At 39.4% G+C, this 17,495-nt stretch overlaps 2 protein-coding genes across 3 annotated transcripts; both read left to right on the top strand.

Annotated features, from left to right (window-relative positions):
- Positions 1–274: 274 nt before the first annotated feature.
- Positions 275–4,766, top strand: LOC141787867 (ribonuclease P protein subunit p25-like protein). 2 transcript variants are annotated; one of them, XM_074666562.1, is made up of 2 exons: positions 275–609; positions 1,120–4,766. In XM_074666562.1, the coding sequence occupies exon 2, from the start codon at positions 1,212–1,214 to the stop codon at positions 1,953–1,955; it is 744 nt and encodes a 247-aa protein (XP_074522663.1). In that variant the 5' UTR covers positions 275–609; positions 1,120–1,211; the 3' UTR covers positions 1,956–4,766. The 2 variants fall into 2 exon arrangements, with proteins under 2 accessions (XP_074522663.1, XP_074522662.1); XM_074666561.1 differs by having other exon boundaries at positions 275–4,764.
- A 6,993-nt stretch (positions 4,767–11,759) lies between these two features.
- On the top strand, positions 11,760–17,358 carry dpep2 (dipeptidase 2). The gene is made up of 11 exons (XM_074666955.1): positions 11,760–11,802; positions 12,036–12,203; positions 12,316–12,442; positions 12,577–12,706; positions 13,055–13,205; positions 14,144–14,213; positions 15,122–15,298; positions 15,711–15,795; positions 15,880–15,955; positions 16,476–16,611; positions 16,931–17,358. The coding sequence occupies exons 2-11, from the start codon at positions 12,049–12,051 to the stop codon at positions 17,138–17,140; spliced, it is 1,317 nt and encodes a 438-aa protein (XP_074523056.1). The 5' UTR covers positions 11,760–11,802; positions 12,036–12,048; the 3' UTR covers positions 17,141–17,358.
- The last annotated feature ends 137 nt before the right edge of the window (positions 17,359–17,495 follow it).

The raw sequence follows: 17,495 nt of genomic DNA, 5'->3' as shown, positions 1-17,495 counted from the left end.
TTTAAAGGTTGACTGAGTCTCTATTTCAGAACTCTGGTTTAATCAGTCATGTACATTGAACACTGGAACGTCCTCTAAAGAGATTGACAAAGTTGCCGGGGATCTGCGCTCTACATTTTAAAGGGACACGGTAGCCTTTCCCTTCTCTTTTTTTCCCCCTCAGATGGCAGGCTTCAGTGGTTGAGGGGAGGGTGTTCATCTAAAAGATGAAAAGACCTGCGCCTTTAAGAGGGCTGTCTCCACTTTCCCTCATGCTCCCCCTCAACCACACAGACACTCCTCCTGTGAGCATTTGTGAGGCAGCTCCTGTCCCTTATGTCTCTTTGTGGGGAACAGAATAGACTTTCCAGAGCATCACTGGAGACAAGGCAGAGCTCAGGGGAGGACACCCTGGGCGCAGACCTCATCGCAGACCTGGCCACAGTTACTCTGGATGCCAAGAGGAGCTCAAGGAGAGGAGGGACAGTCACACTCAAGCTGGAGTAAAACATCAAACATACAGGAGGTGGAACTTAACAGCTGGACAACCCAGGAGGTCAATCCTGAGTTGAGGGCGACATGATCAGCTGATCACAACCAACAACGCTGGACTGGATGGCTCAGAAAAAGGTGGAGTCTATAGATTCTAGCTTGAGTTTCTCTTTCAAAAAGTTTTGCTGAAGAAGAAACAAAGTACTTCCTATCTTTTGCAGCTAGTACAGATGAAAGCACCATGTTAAATGCACAGAAACGGAGGGAGAGAACCATTTAGCTCAGTTTTTTCTATAATTTTATCCAGCTCCAAAGCGCTTTCCAAATAGTCATTTGTGTTTTGAAATCGGGACACTCTTTAAAGAACAACTTGTCTGGTCCCCGCAGTGCTCTTAACTCACCAGCCGGGCGTTTATCTTATTTCTGCAGCTCTTTCTGAGAGCGAGAATTAAAGACTTCAGTGATAGTACTCTTGGGGAAAAGGACAGAAATTTCTTGTGTGATGTCTTGAAACTTTACTGTCGATGACAGAAGAGAGAAAGAGCCACATACATGAGAAAATGATCCTGAGCTCTGTTCTGTGTGGGTAAAGTGTGTGTCTGGACTGATATTTGTTTGGAGCACTGAAGACAGGAGAAATGTTCACAGGGTGTGGAGTGGTCAGCGGCCAGAACCAGTACCTCCCCAGAGATGCTGTCGTCGGGCCCCACCCAGGACTCGAGGTGAACCGAGCCATCCAGATGGAGAACGTGGTGACATCAGGGACTTGCTCTGTCTACCAGGATCAAAGTTACTGTAATGCCAGCCAGCCAGCAGTGATAAACAATGGCTCCAATCTTCTGATGTCAAACACAGCACAAGTCCCTCCGCCTGCTATCAAACTGGGACAGGACGGGTTCAAGAAAGTCTGCCGAACAGAGGAGGACAGCCCGTGTCCCTTTCCAGGACTGGCCTCTGGGGTGCTGGAGATGCGCGTAAAGGAGGGAAGTAAGATCCGCAACTTAATGGGATTTGCTATGGCACGGATGCAGGGGGAAAAGGGTGTAAGTGGTGGAGGAGTGAGCAGCGATGGGCTCAGGCAGGTGGTCTTCACTGGGTCAGGGCGTGCTGTCACAAAGACCATCACATGTGCTGAGATCATGAAAAGAAAAGTGGGCTCGCTGCACCAGCTGACCAAGCTGCGGTACAAGGTGGTGAAAGAGGTGTGGGAGAGTTCTGAGGGAGGGACGTCTGAGATGACGGTGCACAGGACTGTTCCCTCCATCAGCATCCTTCTTTCCAAAGACCCGCTGGATCCCCAGGAACCAGGCTATCAGCCCCCGGAGACTCTTAGTGCATTGTGGGAGGAAAAGGAGAGTGTGGAAATTGGCATCTCACAGACAAGTACATGCAAGCGACCTTTTGGACCTTTGCCATACAGCAGTTTTCCTCAGTGTAAGAGAGTGTGTTTGGGGGAAGGGGTCTCCGTCCTCCCTCCTCACTGACTGCCTGAACCAGTGTCAAACCCTAGAGAGGATTGAATCAGAGGAGTTCATTTGGCGCTGCCCTCCACTCAAGCACAATGCTGAGACAATCAGAACACTCACTCAGACAGAACAGTGCTTTCTTACAGGAACTGAGTACCAATCCCAGCCTCCAGAGGTCAGTTCGGCTGGGACCCCAAAGCTTGCCTCTGTACAGCATTTAAGGGATGTGATTCCCTGCACATCCCACATGTTCAGAGCTGTTTGCTGTAGTGCTACAACATTTTAAACACTGACAAAAAAAGCCATGAATAGCACAGGTTCAAGACTCCTGCTTGCAGCAAACGGTCTACAGACTCTAGAAATTGTAGGCATCATGCTACAATCATCTCTTTTCCTACATGTGTAAAAGTGTAGCCTCTTAAAATACATACAGAACTAGGATGATAAATAAAAACAGCTTGAAGCCATTGATGGTATGACAAATGCAAAAACATACCAATTTGATTTATCATGAAAATTAAATTAAATAAATTGTTTGGGGTTTTTTTCTTCCCATGGAAATCCTGCTTTGTATTTCGTCTTTCTTACTCACATCAGTGACTTTGCAAAGCTCTGATTGAAGAGAAAATCACAGTGTGCTGATCTTTTGATAAGAATAACCGCAGTGAAATTTGTCTGTAGAAAAAGCTGATTTAATGACAAAGCTGTTGATAAGGCAGAGCCTCCTAAACCAACCCACTCTGACAGATATGCCTGGGGCAGAAATACAAGCACAGATTATCATTAAGATAACAGCATAACATCACACAACACAGTGGTGAAAAGGATTAAAACTAGGCTTGACACAGCTTCACACTACAATGTTCCTGCAGAACATAAAAACCAAGGAAACACGTACTCGTTCCTTCAGTCAATAGGCCTATCCACCCACCATTTCTATTGTACAGCACCGTCTACCTCATCTGCTGTATTTCTTTTTCTTTTCTCCAGCAAAATAATGTGCTGAACAATGTGGTCTAAAAGGGGCCAAGTTTCCACAATAACACCGTGCACTTTAGTTTGACTGACACACTGAATAAAAAAGCTGCAGATTTTTTTTTTCCTTTTCATTTTCATGCATTGACCGTCTGCATTTTTCACACCATTTAGATAGCATTTTAGCTGCACAAAAGAGGTACATTTGAGTAATTGCTAAAGCTTAACTGCAGCAGACATCTATAGCAGTTGAAATAAAATTCAACTTCAAGCAGAATGCAAAGAGGCAGACAGAAAAAAACCAGCTGAGGGTGTGTGCATATTGGATATGGTGGATAACACATTTATTTCTTTAAAAAGTTGCCCCAAACAAACAAACACAAAAAAAACTTTTCCCAAGAATTATTTTTCAGCATTGCGCAAGAACTCTTTCCACTTCATCAACCATGTCTTCTGGGGATAATAACTTAGACAAGTGAAACCTTGTCTGAAGCTTTTACTGTTGATCTTAATGAAAATCTGCAAACGCAGATGTCGGCCTCCTGAAGTAAATTAATCAGAGTGAGTCTCACTGAAGAGACAATTCTGTTACAGCTTGAAACAGAGGGGAGAAAAGGAGAGTTCAACGCTATGACATGAATTTTTAAATTTATTTTTCAAAGAAATACAAATCCTCATATTTCATATGGTGGTCATCTGGCACTTTAACAGTCCACAGTGAACAAAGTGATTAACCTCCCTCTCGATCCCATTAAATGAATCAGAGCACAGCAGAGCATCCAAGGTTGAAAAAGAAATGCTGCGGCTGCACAATGCTGCACATATGTAGCAAACTGTGCGTCCTCAAGACTGCTGGAAGGTTATCACTTGGTCTATAGCTGTTATCATAGAGTTAACAGTTTTCACCCAGGAGCCTATGGGACGGCCGGTCTCTGATGCAGGTCAAACAGATAATGCGGCTGTGAGTACGTTTCACATCGACCTGTATCTGTTATCAAGCATTAAGAATTCTGGGCCAAGTGGGAAAAGCAGCTGGGGTAATTAGGGATAACGGCATCGCGTACCTGAGTGAGAGAACAGATAAAACATACTGACAAAAGCATTATCCCCGAGCTAAATCCAATGTGGCTGGCAAGAAATAGCACGGCGGAGGAGTCAACAGAGTGCATTTTAAGAGTGTGGACAAGGTTATTCACAAGCTGAGAGACTACTTTGCCAAAAACATTTGTTTTCAAAGTTGCAGCCAAGAATATATGGGTAGATCATTCACAATTTGTGCTCGGTAGATAGATTTGAAAAGACTGCACAGATATATAGGCACATTTCTCACCACCGATAACTCCAATACCTTCACTGACTACAATTTTAAAGGACAAAACGTAGAGATGTTTCGAGTTAGACGATACTCCCTGAAAAGCAGATGCATCTGTTCTGGAGATATCCCAAACCATCCCCATCCCCATATTCTGGAAACTGTTATGAGATATGCTTGATGTGGGAAAAATATGCAATGTGGAATCACAATACTCAATTTTGTGATACCACATTGCATTGCTAAAGTTCTATGGTTGAAGTTTATTGAGCATATTGGCTACAGCTCACAGTTTCTATGTCCAGTTTACAACATGTTCCTCCTGAATGTCAAATAAAGCCTAAAAAGGTTCTTTTTTCTAAATTTTTCAACAGTCAATAGCTTGAGCTTCATGTGACTGCATTAATGTGGTGTGAAAGCTTGGCCAACACACCCAGGCTTTAATAGGTTAGATATATGCATCCTCAGATAGAGCAAACACACACTTGTTTACATATTTTTGCCATTTTGTTAACTTCTTATATTTTTATCCATGTCTTTATTTTCTCATTTTCATATTTAACATTACATTTTACTTTCAAAATCCGTCAAATGAGGATGCTTGTGTTGTGATAATGATGTCATCACATTGTTAATGTCTCACAAACATGATTTAAAATTAATGTTTTTTAAGATTTCAGCCCAACAATTATTTTTCCCCTTAACTAACTTGGTAATATCTTGCCAAATACTTATTAAAGCACTAAAAAGGGCAACATTATGTGAGGACTGACCGATCATCTATTCAAGCAGACAATAGAGCAATCTTTTGTTTACCAAAGCCAATAACTACACGCTCTGAATGTGAATAAATTTACTTTGAAGTGAACATAATGAAAGTGTTGGCACTCTATTTTCCCTTCTCTGCCGCTGCAGCAGATGAGAGTGAGGTCTCTGGGATGGTGTGGGAGTTCGCTATCTCCCAGCCTCCAGATGGCTCCGTCTTCTCTTATCTAGAAGAATGGGTGCTGCCTCAATTTTTCAACTCGCCTTATCTGGGAATCCTTTAAATTGAATATTTACTGGGCCTATGTTTTCTGCTTGTGTTAGCCCTCTGAAGTCGACATTCCTCTTGCTTGTTGAGACAGGCCAAAGGTTTTTCTCACTCATACGCCCCCTTTGTCCGTCTTGTCAAGTAATGGACAGTGATTGATTATGTGATTGTCTGGAGAATGGAAGGTTACGGCATTTCAGCAAAGAGCGGCAGAGGCATAATATCAGTCAGAATAAAAAGGGAAAATGTACAACGACAGAAACATACATTACCCAAACATGACATCAGCAGACCTTCATTTTATGTCAGGAGCAAATTTGATTAAATTAATCACTTTCCTAACAGTCTATTGTTTTGCGCGCAGTGTACACTAGAGGTTAAGAGAACACTTAAGCAGCCATTGAAAACAACTCACTGCAATATGACTGGCTGTGGTCTATCAGCATAAACAAGCTGTGCCACAGCTACTCCCTGCTAAGTGTCTGGAAATGTCTTTTGAAACACATTTTGTGAAATGCCTCCATGTTGGATTAATCAGTGCAGCTGAGGATGTAATTGCTGTGCTGAAGTCAAAGCTGTAAGAGCAGATAATGAACACTGACTACAGGGCTGCCAGAATCCAGGGCGCAAGAAATGAGAAGTTTGGGGACTGAAATGTCCTCAGCATTCTTTTTAAAAACACGTATATAGTAGGGGGTGTACCATATCAACACTACAAAAAAAACAGTTTAAAATAAACACCTATGACTTTGTGGGTGAGAACATGGAGTTCTTGTGACTTCTGATTGTCACGGCTGAGCTGTGCCCAAATTTAGGATAAACAAAAATCAAATGTTTCAGCTCTTTGAGCTTTCTTTAACTTATTCAGTATGTGTGATGGATTTACTCTTCATCTGTCTGATCTGTGGATCATGGTGGCATTTGGTTGTTTTTCTTGAATGAAGGACTGACTTAAAAAGACGAAGAAAAACAGCAAGGATGTTAACCAGACTGTTGCTGCCCTCTGGTGGGGACATTAGTTTACATGCAGAAAACAGATTTATCTCTGGCTCAGTTAAGCATAACTGGTGTATGATATATACAATCTTTTGCACAAGGTAGTAACAAAAAGCAAAACAGATATTAAAAGAACAACACACAATCCAGTTTAATCATATAATTTGGCGTCTGTGATAAGAAACCTTAATTGTAGGTATTTTAATATCAAAACCAGGTAGTGGTATTTAGAAAACATGATGACACATTTTCTATTCAATTTGCCTGGATGACTTTATTCTACAGTTTTAGACAAACCATCCTTCTCACATCAACATACAATCATGTAATGAAGCAAGATATAAAAATCTCCAGGACCAACGCACAAAAACCCACAGATGCCTTCCAAAGTACTCTGATAAACATATTCTATTTTTTATTCCTGTTTTTAAATACTTGCTGTAGCCAACAGTCTGCTAATAACCTGCTGTGTCCTTTGGTTCTGTGTTAACATTCTTTCCTTTTCCTCTCAGCAGTGATCGAGTGATGAACAGCTGCTGCCACCGGTGTAATTGAATCCGTTATTCCAGCTTATCGGTTTAATAATTAAAGAAAGGCACAGAGGATTTCTTTAGCATTTTACCCTTGAAACATCAAGAGACTGAAAGTTTCTCTTTAAAGAGTGAAACAATTAAAAGGCAAATCATTTTAATCCCCATCTACCAGGAGTAGACAGTTATTGTAGAGAGTTTAATCACTTGTTTAAATATGATGAAGGCATTTAAGTATTTCTCTCTATGCAAGTTCACCTCAGCAATTTAAATGAGTATTTATGAAAGCAGATTCATGGATCAGCTTAAAATGTGGTCATTATTGTGAAGTCCAGTACTGCCCAGTGTTGATCAGATAGATACAAGCCCAATGAAAAGTAGGGATGCACGATATTGGATTTTTGCTGATATCCGATATGCCGATATATCGGAACCCCTTTTGGCCGATACCAATACCAATACCGATAATCACAAGTTTGTTTGTTTTTTTCACTGTAAAGAAAGCTAAGTCTACCCTGTACTGGAATTTATATGTTACTCTTATTGTGACGGTCTTATTTGTTTAAGAAACACACATAAAACAAGACAAAAAACATTTGATTTTACCATAAATAAGAAATGTATTATTTTTTTCAAACTCAAGACATTCAGTATTGAAATACAGAAAAATAATTTCTTTAGATCACATGAACTTTAAATGTACAATGCATTTTTAAACATAACCACGATGCATTTGATTATTTTAGAGCGACTGTAACAACCTGGTGACAGACACAGAGCTCTGCAGTGCAAATAAATGAAGTGCTACATTTTATTTAAGGAGCTTATTTTTCAGATGGAAAACAATAATAATCCTACCTGAATAGCACCTTATCAGCTGTGCATAAAGGCAGAAATTGTCATATCTGCCGATACCGATAAACGTGTTTTTAAGCTTTTATCATCCGATACTGATATTGTACCAATAACATCGTGCATCCCTAATGAAAAGTATCACAATCTTTAAGATACAGTAAAAACAATAAATTAAAGTTAAGCAAAACAAATTATACTGAGGCTGGGTATTGCTAAGAACATCACGATTCGATTCCATTTTGATTTAGGTTGTGATTCGATTCGATATCGATTTGATATCGAGTTGAAGGCTTCGACTATCGATTTTCATGCCCCATGTGAACAAATGTGGTGCGTCACCTCACTTTTTGGAGCAAGAAAACAACCCAAACGTCAGACTTTAAAGCTGACGGATCTGGCTTTATGCTGCTGCTGCTGCTGCTGCTGCTTTGGCTGCCATTTTTTGTTGTTTGGGCTCTCCTGGCCCTCGTCCACAACGAGAATAACCCCCCATTTGCCAAGAGATTAATCGATTGAGAGGATTTGCTGAATAGATATAGAATTGGGCGAGGCAATTTTTTTGATGCATCGATTCATCAATATTTTTACCCACCCCTAAATTATACCATGCCATACATTTTAAGATTATTATTTGGGGTTTAAACAAAGAAAACCTCTTTTAAGGGACTTGATTTCAAAGATGTTTTTCAGGATTTGTCCTAAGCTCTACTACACTTTTATTTTCTATATTATTGTAAAAAATAAGTTGAAAGAAAGAAAGAAAGAAAGAAAGAAAGAAAGAAAGAAAGAAAGAAAGAAAGTGACAGAAATCACATTAGCCTGGTTGAATTTTCACAGTTTATATATTTTAGTAGTTATAATCAAGGAAAGTAACACAGAGTCAAAAGTACAGGTCTGTTAATGTGTGTAGTCAAAGAGTTTATAGCAGCTTAGCCCTATTAGGAGTGGTTTTAGAATATCTGTTAATTTTGACAAAAAAAGTGACCAAAATCATGTGTCTGTTTTCATACTTTCAACATATTGTTATTTTCTTTTCTATGACTAAGGCCTGGCCTGCTGTGAAACGGACTGTAGCCCTCAGAAAGCTGTTTGCTTACTGCACACTATAAAGGAAGAAGAAAGCATTGATGACAGGTACAGTAAAACTGATGTGGAAAATTGCAATGACTTTCAAAAGGTTGAAGTGAAGAAATTGAAACTTGAGAACTTGCAATAAAGAATGAATGTACCGAAATGCACACTTTGACAGGCCACATGAAAGCATAAAAGAAGTCCCCAAATATAGAGCAAGAAATGGAGCAGAGGAGGCAGTGACTATCACATTAATCCCTAATTCCTTACATGTTTCAGTTTTCTAAGATGAGTCACCTGACAGTGAACAAAGTCCTGCACTCATACTTTCAAACACATTCTCTCAAACAATAGCAGGAGCCTGCTACAGAGCTGACCAGAACTTGTGTTGAGCTCCCACATGAAAAAAGCCCACATTAACACCAGGATTTTTTATCTCTTCGACTGAAGTCCCGTTCCACACTAAGGTCGACAATCTGACTAAATGATTTGGTTAATTTGAATTCAAACAGTGTCAGCTGGGGGTCCACTCGGCACAGTGGGTGGGTTGGTAAAGTAATATCAACACAGTTGTGATTATTCCATTGAAGCAGTAGGGTGCTTCAATCAGAGGCGAATCACTCTCCTCATTACAGAGTACAAGGCCAAATCTCAGTGGGAGGAACACTGAATCAGGCGTCCCATCTTCCTACTGAAATTAATTGAAATTCATTTGTGGCACCCTGATGCTCGCCATCAACACAAGACTGATTCACATTTGTACAATCCAACCTGGATTAATTAAACACAGGCACATTTGAAGTTTGAAAGCACATAAAAGCAGAAGCCTTTGGTGGACTGGGCTTTAGGCCACAGTTCAGACAGTACCAGAGGCATCTTTCAGAGAATCATGTTTTGTTTAGGTGAGGAAAGTAACCCCCTGAGGTAGCGCTTCAGAGTCACTAGTCTCATTATCGGGCTTTCATAGTCAACAGGGGGTTTGAGGCAGCAACACATGACAACCACCACATAGAAAAAAACAGACTTGATGCCCCATGAATTGGGCCGGAAACTTATCTGTGAATAAACCTCTGCTACTACAACATCAGCTGGTGTTGCCAAAAAACTACACTTACACAGCTGGAAAGTTTTTGCCAAAACAATATCTCCCTCAAGGCTCTCTTTTGAATAAAAAATACAGCATTTTGGTGAATGCCAAAATAAGAAAAATTAAAAATTGAGAATTTACAGCACAGACACCACAAGAGAGATTACACAAAATTTAAGGGCTGCTCCATGATACAAATTAAAATATTAATGACGTGCATGAATGCAAAGTCTTCAAACCACTGAGCCCCTAAAACATCCACACCATCAGCCTCTGGAGGCTGCTCTAAAGGCCAAAGTAACAATTTTGTGAGCCCTTGCAATCCAAGAGTTTGCAGGCTTACAGGAATGTTTATCATCAGCTCCACCTGTTGTTGCTTGCCAGGATATGGGCCACAGCAAGTTCCAAGTTATCAAAAATTCCATGAATTATTAAAGAGGAAACACACAGTACTATCTTGAACCATTCTCAAATCCCACTAAGGTAAAGGAGTAAGAGCTTCTGCTTTTCCTGAGTTTAACTTTTTTGCATTAGCTACACCACACTTCTACTAAACATCAACTACTGTGATAACAGTAACTTTACCCAGAGTTTGAATTACACCCTTCCAAGATTACAAAAGTCTGGCTATTAAAATCATAGCTCATATATTTGAAATATGCCAAATAGACTGAATATATTCAGTCTATTTGGCATATAGCCTATGCCTTTCAGTCTGATAGTCTATGGCAGCTAGCTCTCATGTTGATCATCAACCCAATAGACCAAATTTATTGTCCGTCCAGCAACAAAATATATGCCTAACTAAAGCCAACAAAAATATACTTTTTTCAAAATATAGGCCTACCTTGTTTTAAGCAACGTCTCCCCTCTAAAGCCTTCCACACCGCTGGTCAAACCATCCTGTGCTGCAAACAAAACGAAAATTGAAACGTGATCAATAAAATGTGTTGCTAATTAGTCACTGTTGTTCGAAAATTGTGAAACAGTTTGTCTTTGGAACTGGTTGTGTAGAAGTTGATTCAAAAGCCTTTTAAACCAAAGTAAAATTGTTCCAATTTATCTTCAGTCAAAAAATTGGGGTACACTTTTATCTCATTTACCTGTTGGCCATGGGTCCAAACATTCCGGTCCAAACTGTCCAAACAGGGTGAGGGCAATCAACGACTGTCACGATTTAGTGAAGTCAGGTTGTACTTTTTTTAATGGCGAACACAGTTTTTGTTCTTCCTCGAACAGAAACATAGCATATCTCGCAATTAGACCGATACATTCACAGTAGCATGTTGATAAGTTCAGGGCACTTCCGGCTGCCTTTTCAGGAGCTTTGAAATTCGCAAAGTAATCCGTAAATGTCGAAGTACTATCAAAAGAAACACATTTTAAACAAATTTGCAAAGTTTTCGGCGCATTGTCAGATGTAACAACTCATAAATTCGAAAGACTTGAGTATCTTCTTAATTGCCGATTCCCCTTTTCTCCAGCAGATGGCAACAGTGATTCTACAGGTCACAGCTACCTTCAATTGCACCTCGTAAATTCATGACATCAATGGTGGTAACACGAAAAGATAATGCAGACATTTAAAATATGTCATAAAATCAGATTGGTGGTATTAAACTGAGCACCTCAATTGTTTTTATTTTTGACACTTAAATACTGGTTACAACATCAACATTGGTTGATTAGTAAAAATGTTTACGTCTTTTTTTAGGAGGAAGCAACGATACGAGATGTCAGTGCCGGGGTGCCAACCTCCGGGACGCATTTATTTAAAATGAACAGGGTTAAGCGTAATCTGGCTGCAATCAAATCAGGTCGGGGTTTAAAACGTTGTATTTTAATTAGCATTGTGTCTTCACTGTTTTTTCCTATGGGCCCTGAATGTGTCAGTGGCCAGTTTGTATGTTGATAGGTTTTTTCTCCAGTGTGGGGCGGAGACCTGGAAAGTTCATATTCTACTGTCTCAGTACAGTTGTCTAAAAAGGAGGCCAGAAAGTTACCAGGTATGTGTTTTTAAATACTATTTTTACTGTTATTTTACAGATCCTGATAAAAAATGCATTAAGACTTCATATCTAGGCTTACAGTTGAATTGACTTTCAAATGAGATCAGATCAACATCAGATTAGATTATGATTAAAAAAAACCTTTATAACCTAGGTTTGGTTATATATTGACCATGTATTGACATGTGTGATTCCTCTTGAAGATACACCATTATGTTTTCTCTCTTCAGAATATGTTTTGAAATGTTGTCCTGGAAAACTTCAAGTGGTTTGTGCGGCCTCCTAATGAAATCCCTTGGTCATTTTGTGGTGCTCTCCTCTCTGTATCCTTTGGTGTCTGGTTACTCTGAGAGGGAAAGAGTCCATGACTTGATGTCCAGATATCCTCTTATTGATGGGTAAAGGGTGTTTGTCTTTTAGCCTACACGTATTCACTGGAACCACTTAATGTACTAATCTAATTAGATGGCCTCGTCATCTTCCCTCACACCCTCTGTCTCTGTCTGTAAGTCACAATGATCTAGCTCTCCAGCTGAGGATTCTTCACAACAATCGCTTGAGCCAAATTGACCTTCATAATGTCAGCAGAGTTGCCACCGACATCTCTCGTCTTCAAGCAGGCCACGTACAGGCACAGGTATTAAAATGATCAAGCCTTACTTTAAAAAAACAAAATTTCAACTGTGGTACTTGCTGTTTCACAACTGGACCCAGCCTAGAATGACCTCTGTAATTTCTCCCATTCACTTGTGTTCCCTGTCCCTTTGTTAGATGTTTGCGGTGTATGTGATGTGTGGGGCCCAGGAGAAAGATGCTGTGAGGCTGACTCTGGAACAAATAGATGTTGTTCGACGCATGTGCACTGAGTACAAGGACTTTGAGCTGGTCACATCTGTTCAGGGTAAAGTGCTGTAGAATATGAGTAATGCAATTTATTTAGAGTTATGTTGCGATCAAAGACAGAAAAGATTTTTAACGTCATAAATTTGTGTAAAAAATAACAAGAATTTAAATTGTAAAACAATATTCTCGATGATGTATGTTACTCATTGTCATGACACAGCCAATTAGTTATATTACCATTCTTAGACAAATAATGTTGCATCAAAACTTGTGTGATAAAGCATTAGTCTATGAGAGTAGACTTTAAAACACACACGACGTGAGCTAATGCTGGCCAGTGACTTGGCTGGAGGTATTTATTTAAAAGGGTGTTTGTTTTATGTGTCATGTGTCTGTGTTATTTCAGAACTAAAGAATTCCAAGTTACGACATAAGATAGCCTGTCTGATAAGCATTGAGGGCGGGCACTCCATCGACAGCAGCCTACCAGCCCTGCGAATGTTTTACCAGCTTGGTGTCCGCTCCATGGCCCTCACACATACCTGCAACACACCATGGTAATCAAGAAGAAATTAGAGATCTTAGTAAAGAATCTGTTGTTTTGTCAAAAATATATTCCCTTGATTTCCTTATCAACTACTGATTCAGGTATTAACCCATTTCTTTAACCTGTTCTTGTTTTGAAAAGATATATTTCACACATCTATAACCAGATACATTCTCTACATCTGATCTTTTTAAACCCCATTAAAGTAGTTTGGGAGATAGACCTGGGAGAACATACTAAACCACACTTCCTGCCTTTATGTCAGTTCTTGGTGCAGCTGAAATGACCTTTGTATCTCATTATTATCTATTGATTTATATCTTACATATACCAGAGATGGTATCAGATCAACTATGTCACAATATAATGGTCAGGGAAAAAACTTCTCATGTCTATGTCTAATATAACTAAGCTAAAGCTATTGTGTGTACTATACTCAAATTTACAATCACCACTTAATTTAATATCTGTAAGAATGCAACACACATAAAAACAACCTATTTTTATAATTGTTAATCAATTCAGAAAGTAAGGGGTAAAACTATCTAAAATCTACTTTTTATTATTATTATTATTATTATTATTATTATTATTATTATTATTATTATTATTATTATTATTATTATTATTATAAATAATAATAATATTTTTTTATCCCTTTTTCATAACCAATTCCATTTATTGTTAAATTGATTATATATTCACTTGTATTATTCCTTTTATATTTTGATATAATTTGTAATTTGCACTGCTTTTATCACTATTATTACTGTAATTACTATGTATTGTATTGTTTTGTTTTTTCTGGGTGTTGTGTCGTTTCTATGTTGCAAAAAAGCTAATTAACCATTAAAAAAAAAAAATAGCAGGGTTTGACAAATGTTATAATTTGCAGTAAAGAAGGGTGCTCAGTAATTTTGTGTTTGTCACTGTTTTCTGTTCATGCAGGGCTGAATCCTCCTCCAAGCTGTATAAAGTTTTTCAGAGACAAAACAACAGTCTGACACCCTTTGGAGAGGTAAGCGCCAGCCTCTCGACTGTCAGCTGCTTTTCACTCATGTGTTGTTAACTTTATTACATAAAGCAAATATCTTGTTTTGTTTTCTTATTCTAGCAGCTCTTTTGGAGCTGTTTGTTAATGAGCTGATTTGCAGTATCCTTAGAAAAATTCTGCCAGTTGTAGAGGTAAGTCTGGTAAAATTTAGATGTAGCTCAACGTTCTGCATACCTTTCAATCTCCTTAGCTATGGTATTCAAAAACCCAAGCCCCCCAACCCAGAGTTTACCCTAATTTCTAAGGCCAATCAAAAGCTTCCATTTGTATCCAGGTGAAGTTTCCCAGTGGTAGGGCTCTCCAACAGATTTGTCCCTGTCCCCTGTCTTTGCACTTTCATTACTCCAGTGGTGCATATGGCCACCTCCATCTATCGAACAACACCCTTTGGCTGAAGGTGATCTGATACCAAGAAAACGACCAAAGACTCTGAAATGGGAACTATTTTCCCTGTAAGCCAGGAGAAGGGGAAAAGGACAAGTAGTTGATGATAGAGGTAACCGTGTCAATGAGTTTCTGAGTGCCTCTCTGTAAGAGCCTATCCAGAAAAAAAGGGGGCTTGGAGGGTTTGGATTCCAAAACTAGTGCGCTGCCTGGAAAACTCCTGCTCATTTATTGTTCTATGGAAGTGAGGCACTAAACAGAAACACGCCTTGGCCATAAATTGGACTTGCAGGTATGAACTGATGTGAAATGTCAACAAAGCTGTTAATCAGGCTAAACAGCCTTTTTAGAAGTCATAAACTGTTCAGATGAGCTAATCAGACAGCAGCATGAGCACTCTTTTATTGCTGTATTTATGAGTGTATTTGTATGCATGTATTATGATACTGTCAAAAGCTGCTCAAAAATGTCTTCAACCTGTTTCCAAGGCAGTGGTGGGGGAGATGAACAGACTGGGGATGATCGTGGACCTTTCTCACACTTCCTGGGGCACAGTCATGGCTGTGCTGAGGCACTCCAAGGCTCCTGTTATTTTTAGCCATTCATCTTCTTACTCCATCTGCAACCACAGCCGCAACGTACCTGACTGGCTGCTGAAGGAGCTGGTGAGACAACCAGTGTTTGCTATCATGAAATTCATGGAGAATTTAGTTTGGATTCATGCTGAATTGGCCTGCACAAAGTATTAGCTTCTAGTTGCAGTACAGAAATGCTGACTGTAAATAATCTGTAGTTTGAATATTGTTCAACCTGAAATCAGCATTAGCATTTTGTCATAGCTATCTGTGTAAGTTGCAAAACAAGCCTGTGAGAGTGGTGCAGCTCAGGCCTTCAGGCTGTTTGAATAAGACATCGACATGGTGTTTGCCACTTCCATGCATAAAAACAATAAGTACATGTGACGCTGGTGTGAAGTGACTCATGTTGAAAACTTGTCTACACATGAATCATTTTACACTTGATACTTTTGTATAATTCGCTAGTCTTGTCAGTGAAATTTACGCATTGTGTTTTCAGAAAAAGAAACGAGGACTGATCATGGTGAATCTCCACAGTCGATTCATTTCTTGCAAGGATGAGGCCAACATCTCTCGCGTGGCTGGTGAGTATACCTGTTCAGTGTTTGTTCAAAATGCAGAAAAATTGTTGTTTTTTATTTCTTTTCTATTATTTATTTGGTTTACAGACCATTTCGACCACATCAAGACTGTGATTGGAGCTGAATCAATAGGAATTGGAGGGGACTATGAAGGTGCTGTGAGGTGAGAATAATCCAGGATGCACCAGGCAGATCAGATTGATATGTATTAAATTTACAGAAGTGAAGTGTTTTTGTGTTTTGTTGTATCTCTGACTCAGAGACACACTTACTTAAATGTGTGAAGGTCTCACTTTTCCTTAGTGCCTGCCATACAACTTATTCCAGGCTGTTGTTGAGCTAGATTGATTTTATGCTTGTTAGTCTGTCATGCTATCAGCGATTTGGCTTTCTCAGCTGTCATCTGGCTGAAAATGGTAAAAATCAATAACTTTGTACTTTTGAAAGCCATACAAAGAGAGCTGCAGCAGCAAATTCACAGGGCTTCTCTCTGGCAGCAAACCAGTCCAAACAGAAACTTAATCAAGATACTGTTAATCGACCAGAGTTATCAAAGATTTTCTTGTCACTGTTACTTATTTATAACAGTTGGTAACATGTTAAGCAGCTGTCAGAACTTTATTTTCTGGGGCTGATCACAAATGTGCATTGAAATGGGTTTTCATTTTTGTTGTTGATAACAGCTTTCCTCAGGGGTTAGAGGATGTGTCAAAGTATCCCGCCCTGATTCAGGAACTCCTGCGAAGGAACTGGACTGAGAATGAACTGGCTAATGTCCTCCGAAGAAACTTCCTGCAACTGTTTGAGGAGGTGGAAAGGGTGAGCTTGAAAGATTTTGTATTTCTTTTTTTCGGTGACAGTTCTAGTATAATCTAAGCAAAGACATGCCTTTGAACGGCTGATAATTACACTCTATGTCCCTGCAATCAGCAGATTTTTTACACATTTGATCCCCATCTCAATTTAGATACACACATGTGGAAAAAAGTCAAATTTAGCAACAGTTTGAATGTTGTCGAAGATGTTTCGAATGGGACGTCATGTACATTTAACATTATGTCTCTTAGCGTAAGAATGGATAATTTACTGCAAGGAGCACCTTTTCCATCACCCTCCTCTCATCTCACTGTGTATCCAGGTCCGTGATGAGATGAATACGGAGCCGCCTAGTGAGGTCCAGGTTCCCGCTGAAGAGGTTCACAACTCCTGCAGGCTAGATCTCAGACCTCCTGACAGGAGAGGGCCTCCCGCTGACCAGAATCCCTCCTCAGGAGCTCAACAGAGACCAAGAGGTCTGCTAATCCTGGCCATAGTTCTACTGATGTCAAGCCTACTGATGATTGACTGAATATTTAAAAACTCAGTTAAGCTTCTCTTTCTTTGGAGGGCTTACTGAGATTGCAGAAAAGCTGTTTTGTGGTCCTGGCACTACAAAGGTCAGTCCAGATAAGAGGAAACTAATCATTTTTTCACCTGTAATACAAACATTCAGATTAAGCTCAACTTGTGCGGTCAGATAAGTGCACCTCTTTTATACAGAGGGAGTTATGTTTCCAATAATACACAAACTGCTCTAAAATATTTTTAATCATTGTATCTATAAGATGTTTTATTTGTTACTGGATTTTTTATTTATTTATTTCAGATTGAAAACAGAATAACTATTTGGTGAATTAAATTAAAGAAAAGTTTTAGTTAGTTTA

This window comes from Halichoeres trimaculatus, unplaced genomic scaffold (genome assembly GCF_033239565.1).
Source record: "Halichoeres trimaculatus isolate MK-OKI-2021-1 unplaced genomic scaffold, fHalTri1.1 fHalTri1_scaffold_3, whole genome shotgun sequence".
Classification (NCBI taxonomy): domain Eukaryota; kingdom Metazoa; phylum Chordata; class Actinopteri; order Labriformes; family Labridae; genus Halichoeres; species Halichoeres trimaculatus.
The sequence above is the reverse complement of the archived record's forward strand: the minus strand, read 5'-3'. Positions and strand labels throughout refer to the sequence as shown.

Coding starts and splice junctions, on each gene's coding strand:
- LOC141787867 (XM_074666561.1), top strand. CDS start 1,110: ATGTTCACAGGGTGTGGAGTGGTCAGCGGCCAGAACCAGTACCTCCCC.
- dpep2 (XM_074666955.1), top strand. CDS start 12,049: ATGTTGTCCTGGAAAACTTCAAGTGGTTTGTGCGGCCTCCTAATGAAA. Junction 13,206..14,143: donor CATACCTGCAACACACCATG/GTAATCAAGAAG, acceptor CTGTTCATGCAG/GGCTGAATCCTCCTCCAAGC. Junction 15,299..15,710: donor ACTGGCTGCTGAAGGAGCTG/GTGAGACAACCA, acceptor TTGTGTTTTCAG/AAAAAGAAACGAGGACTGAT.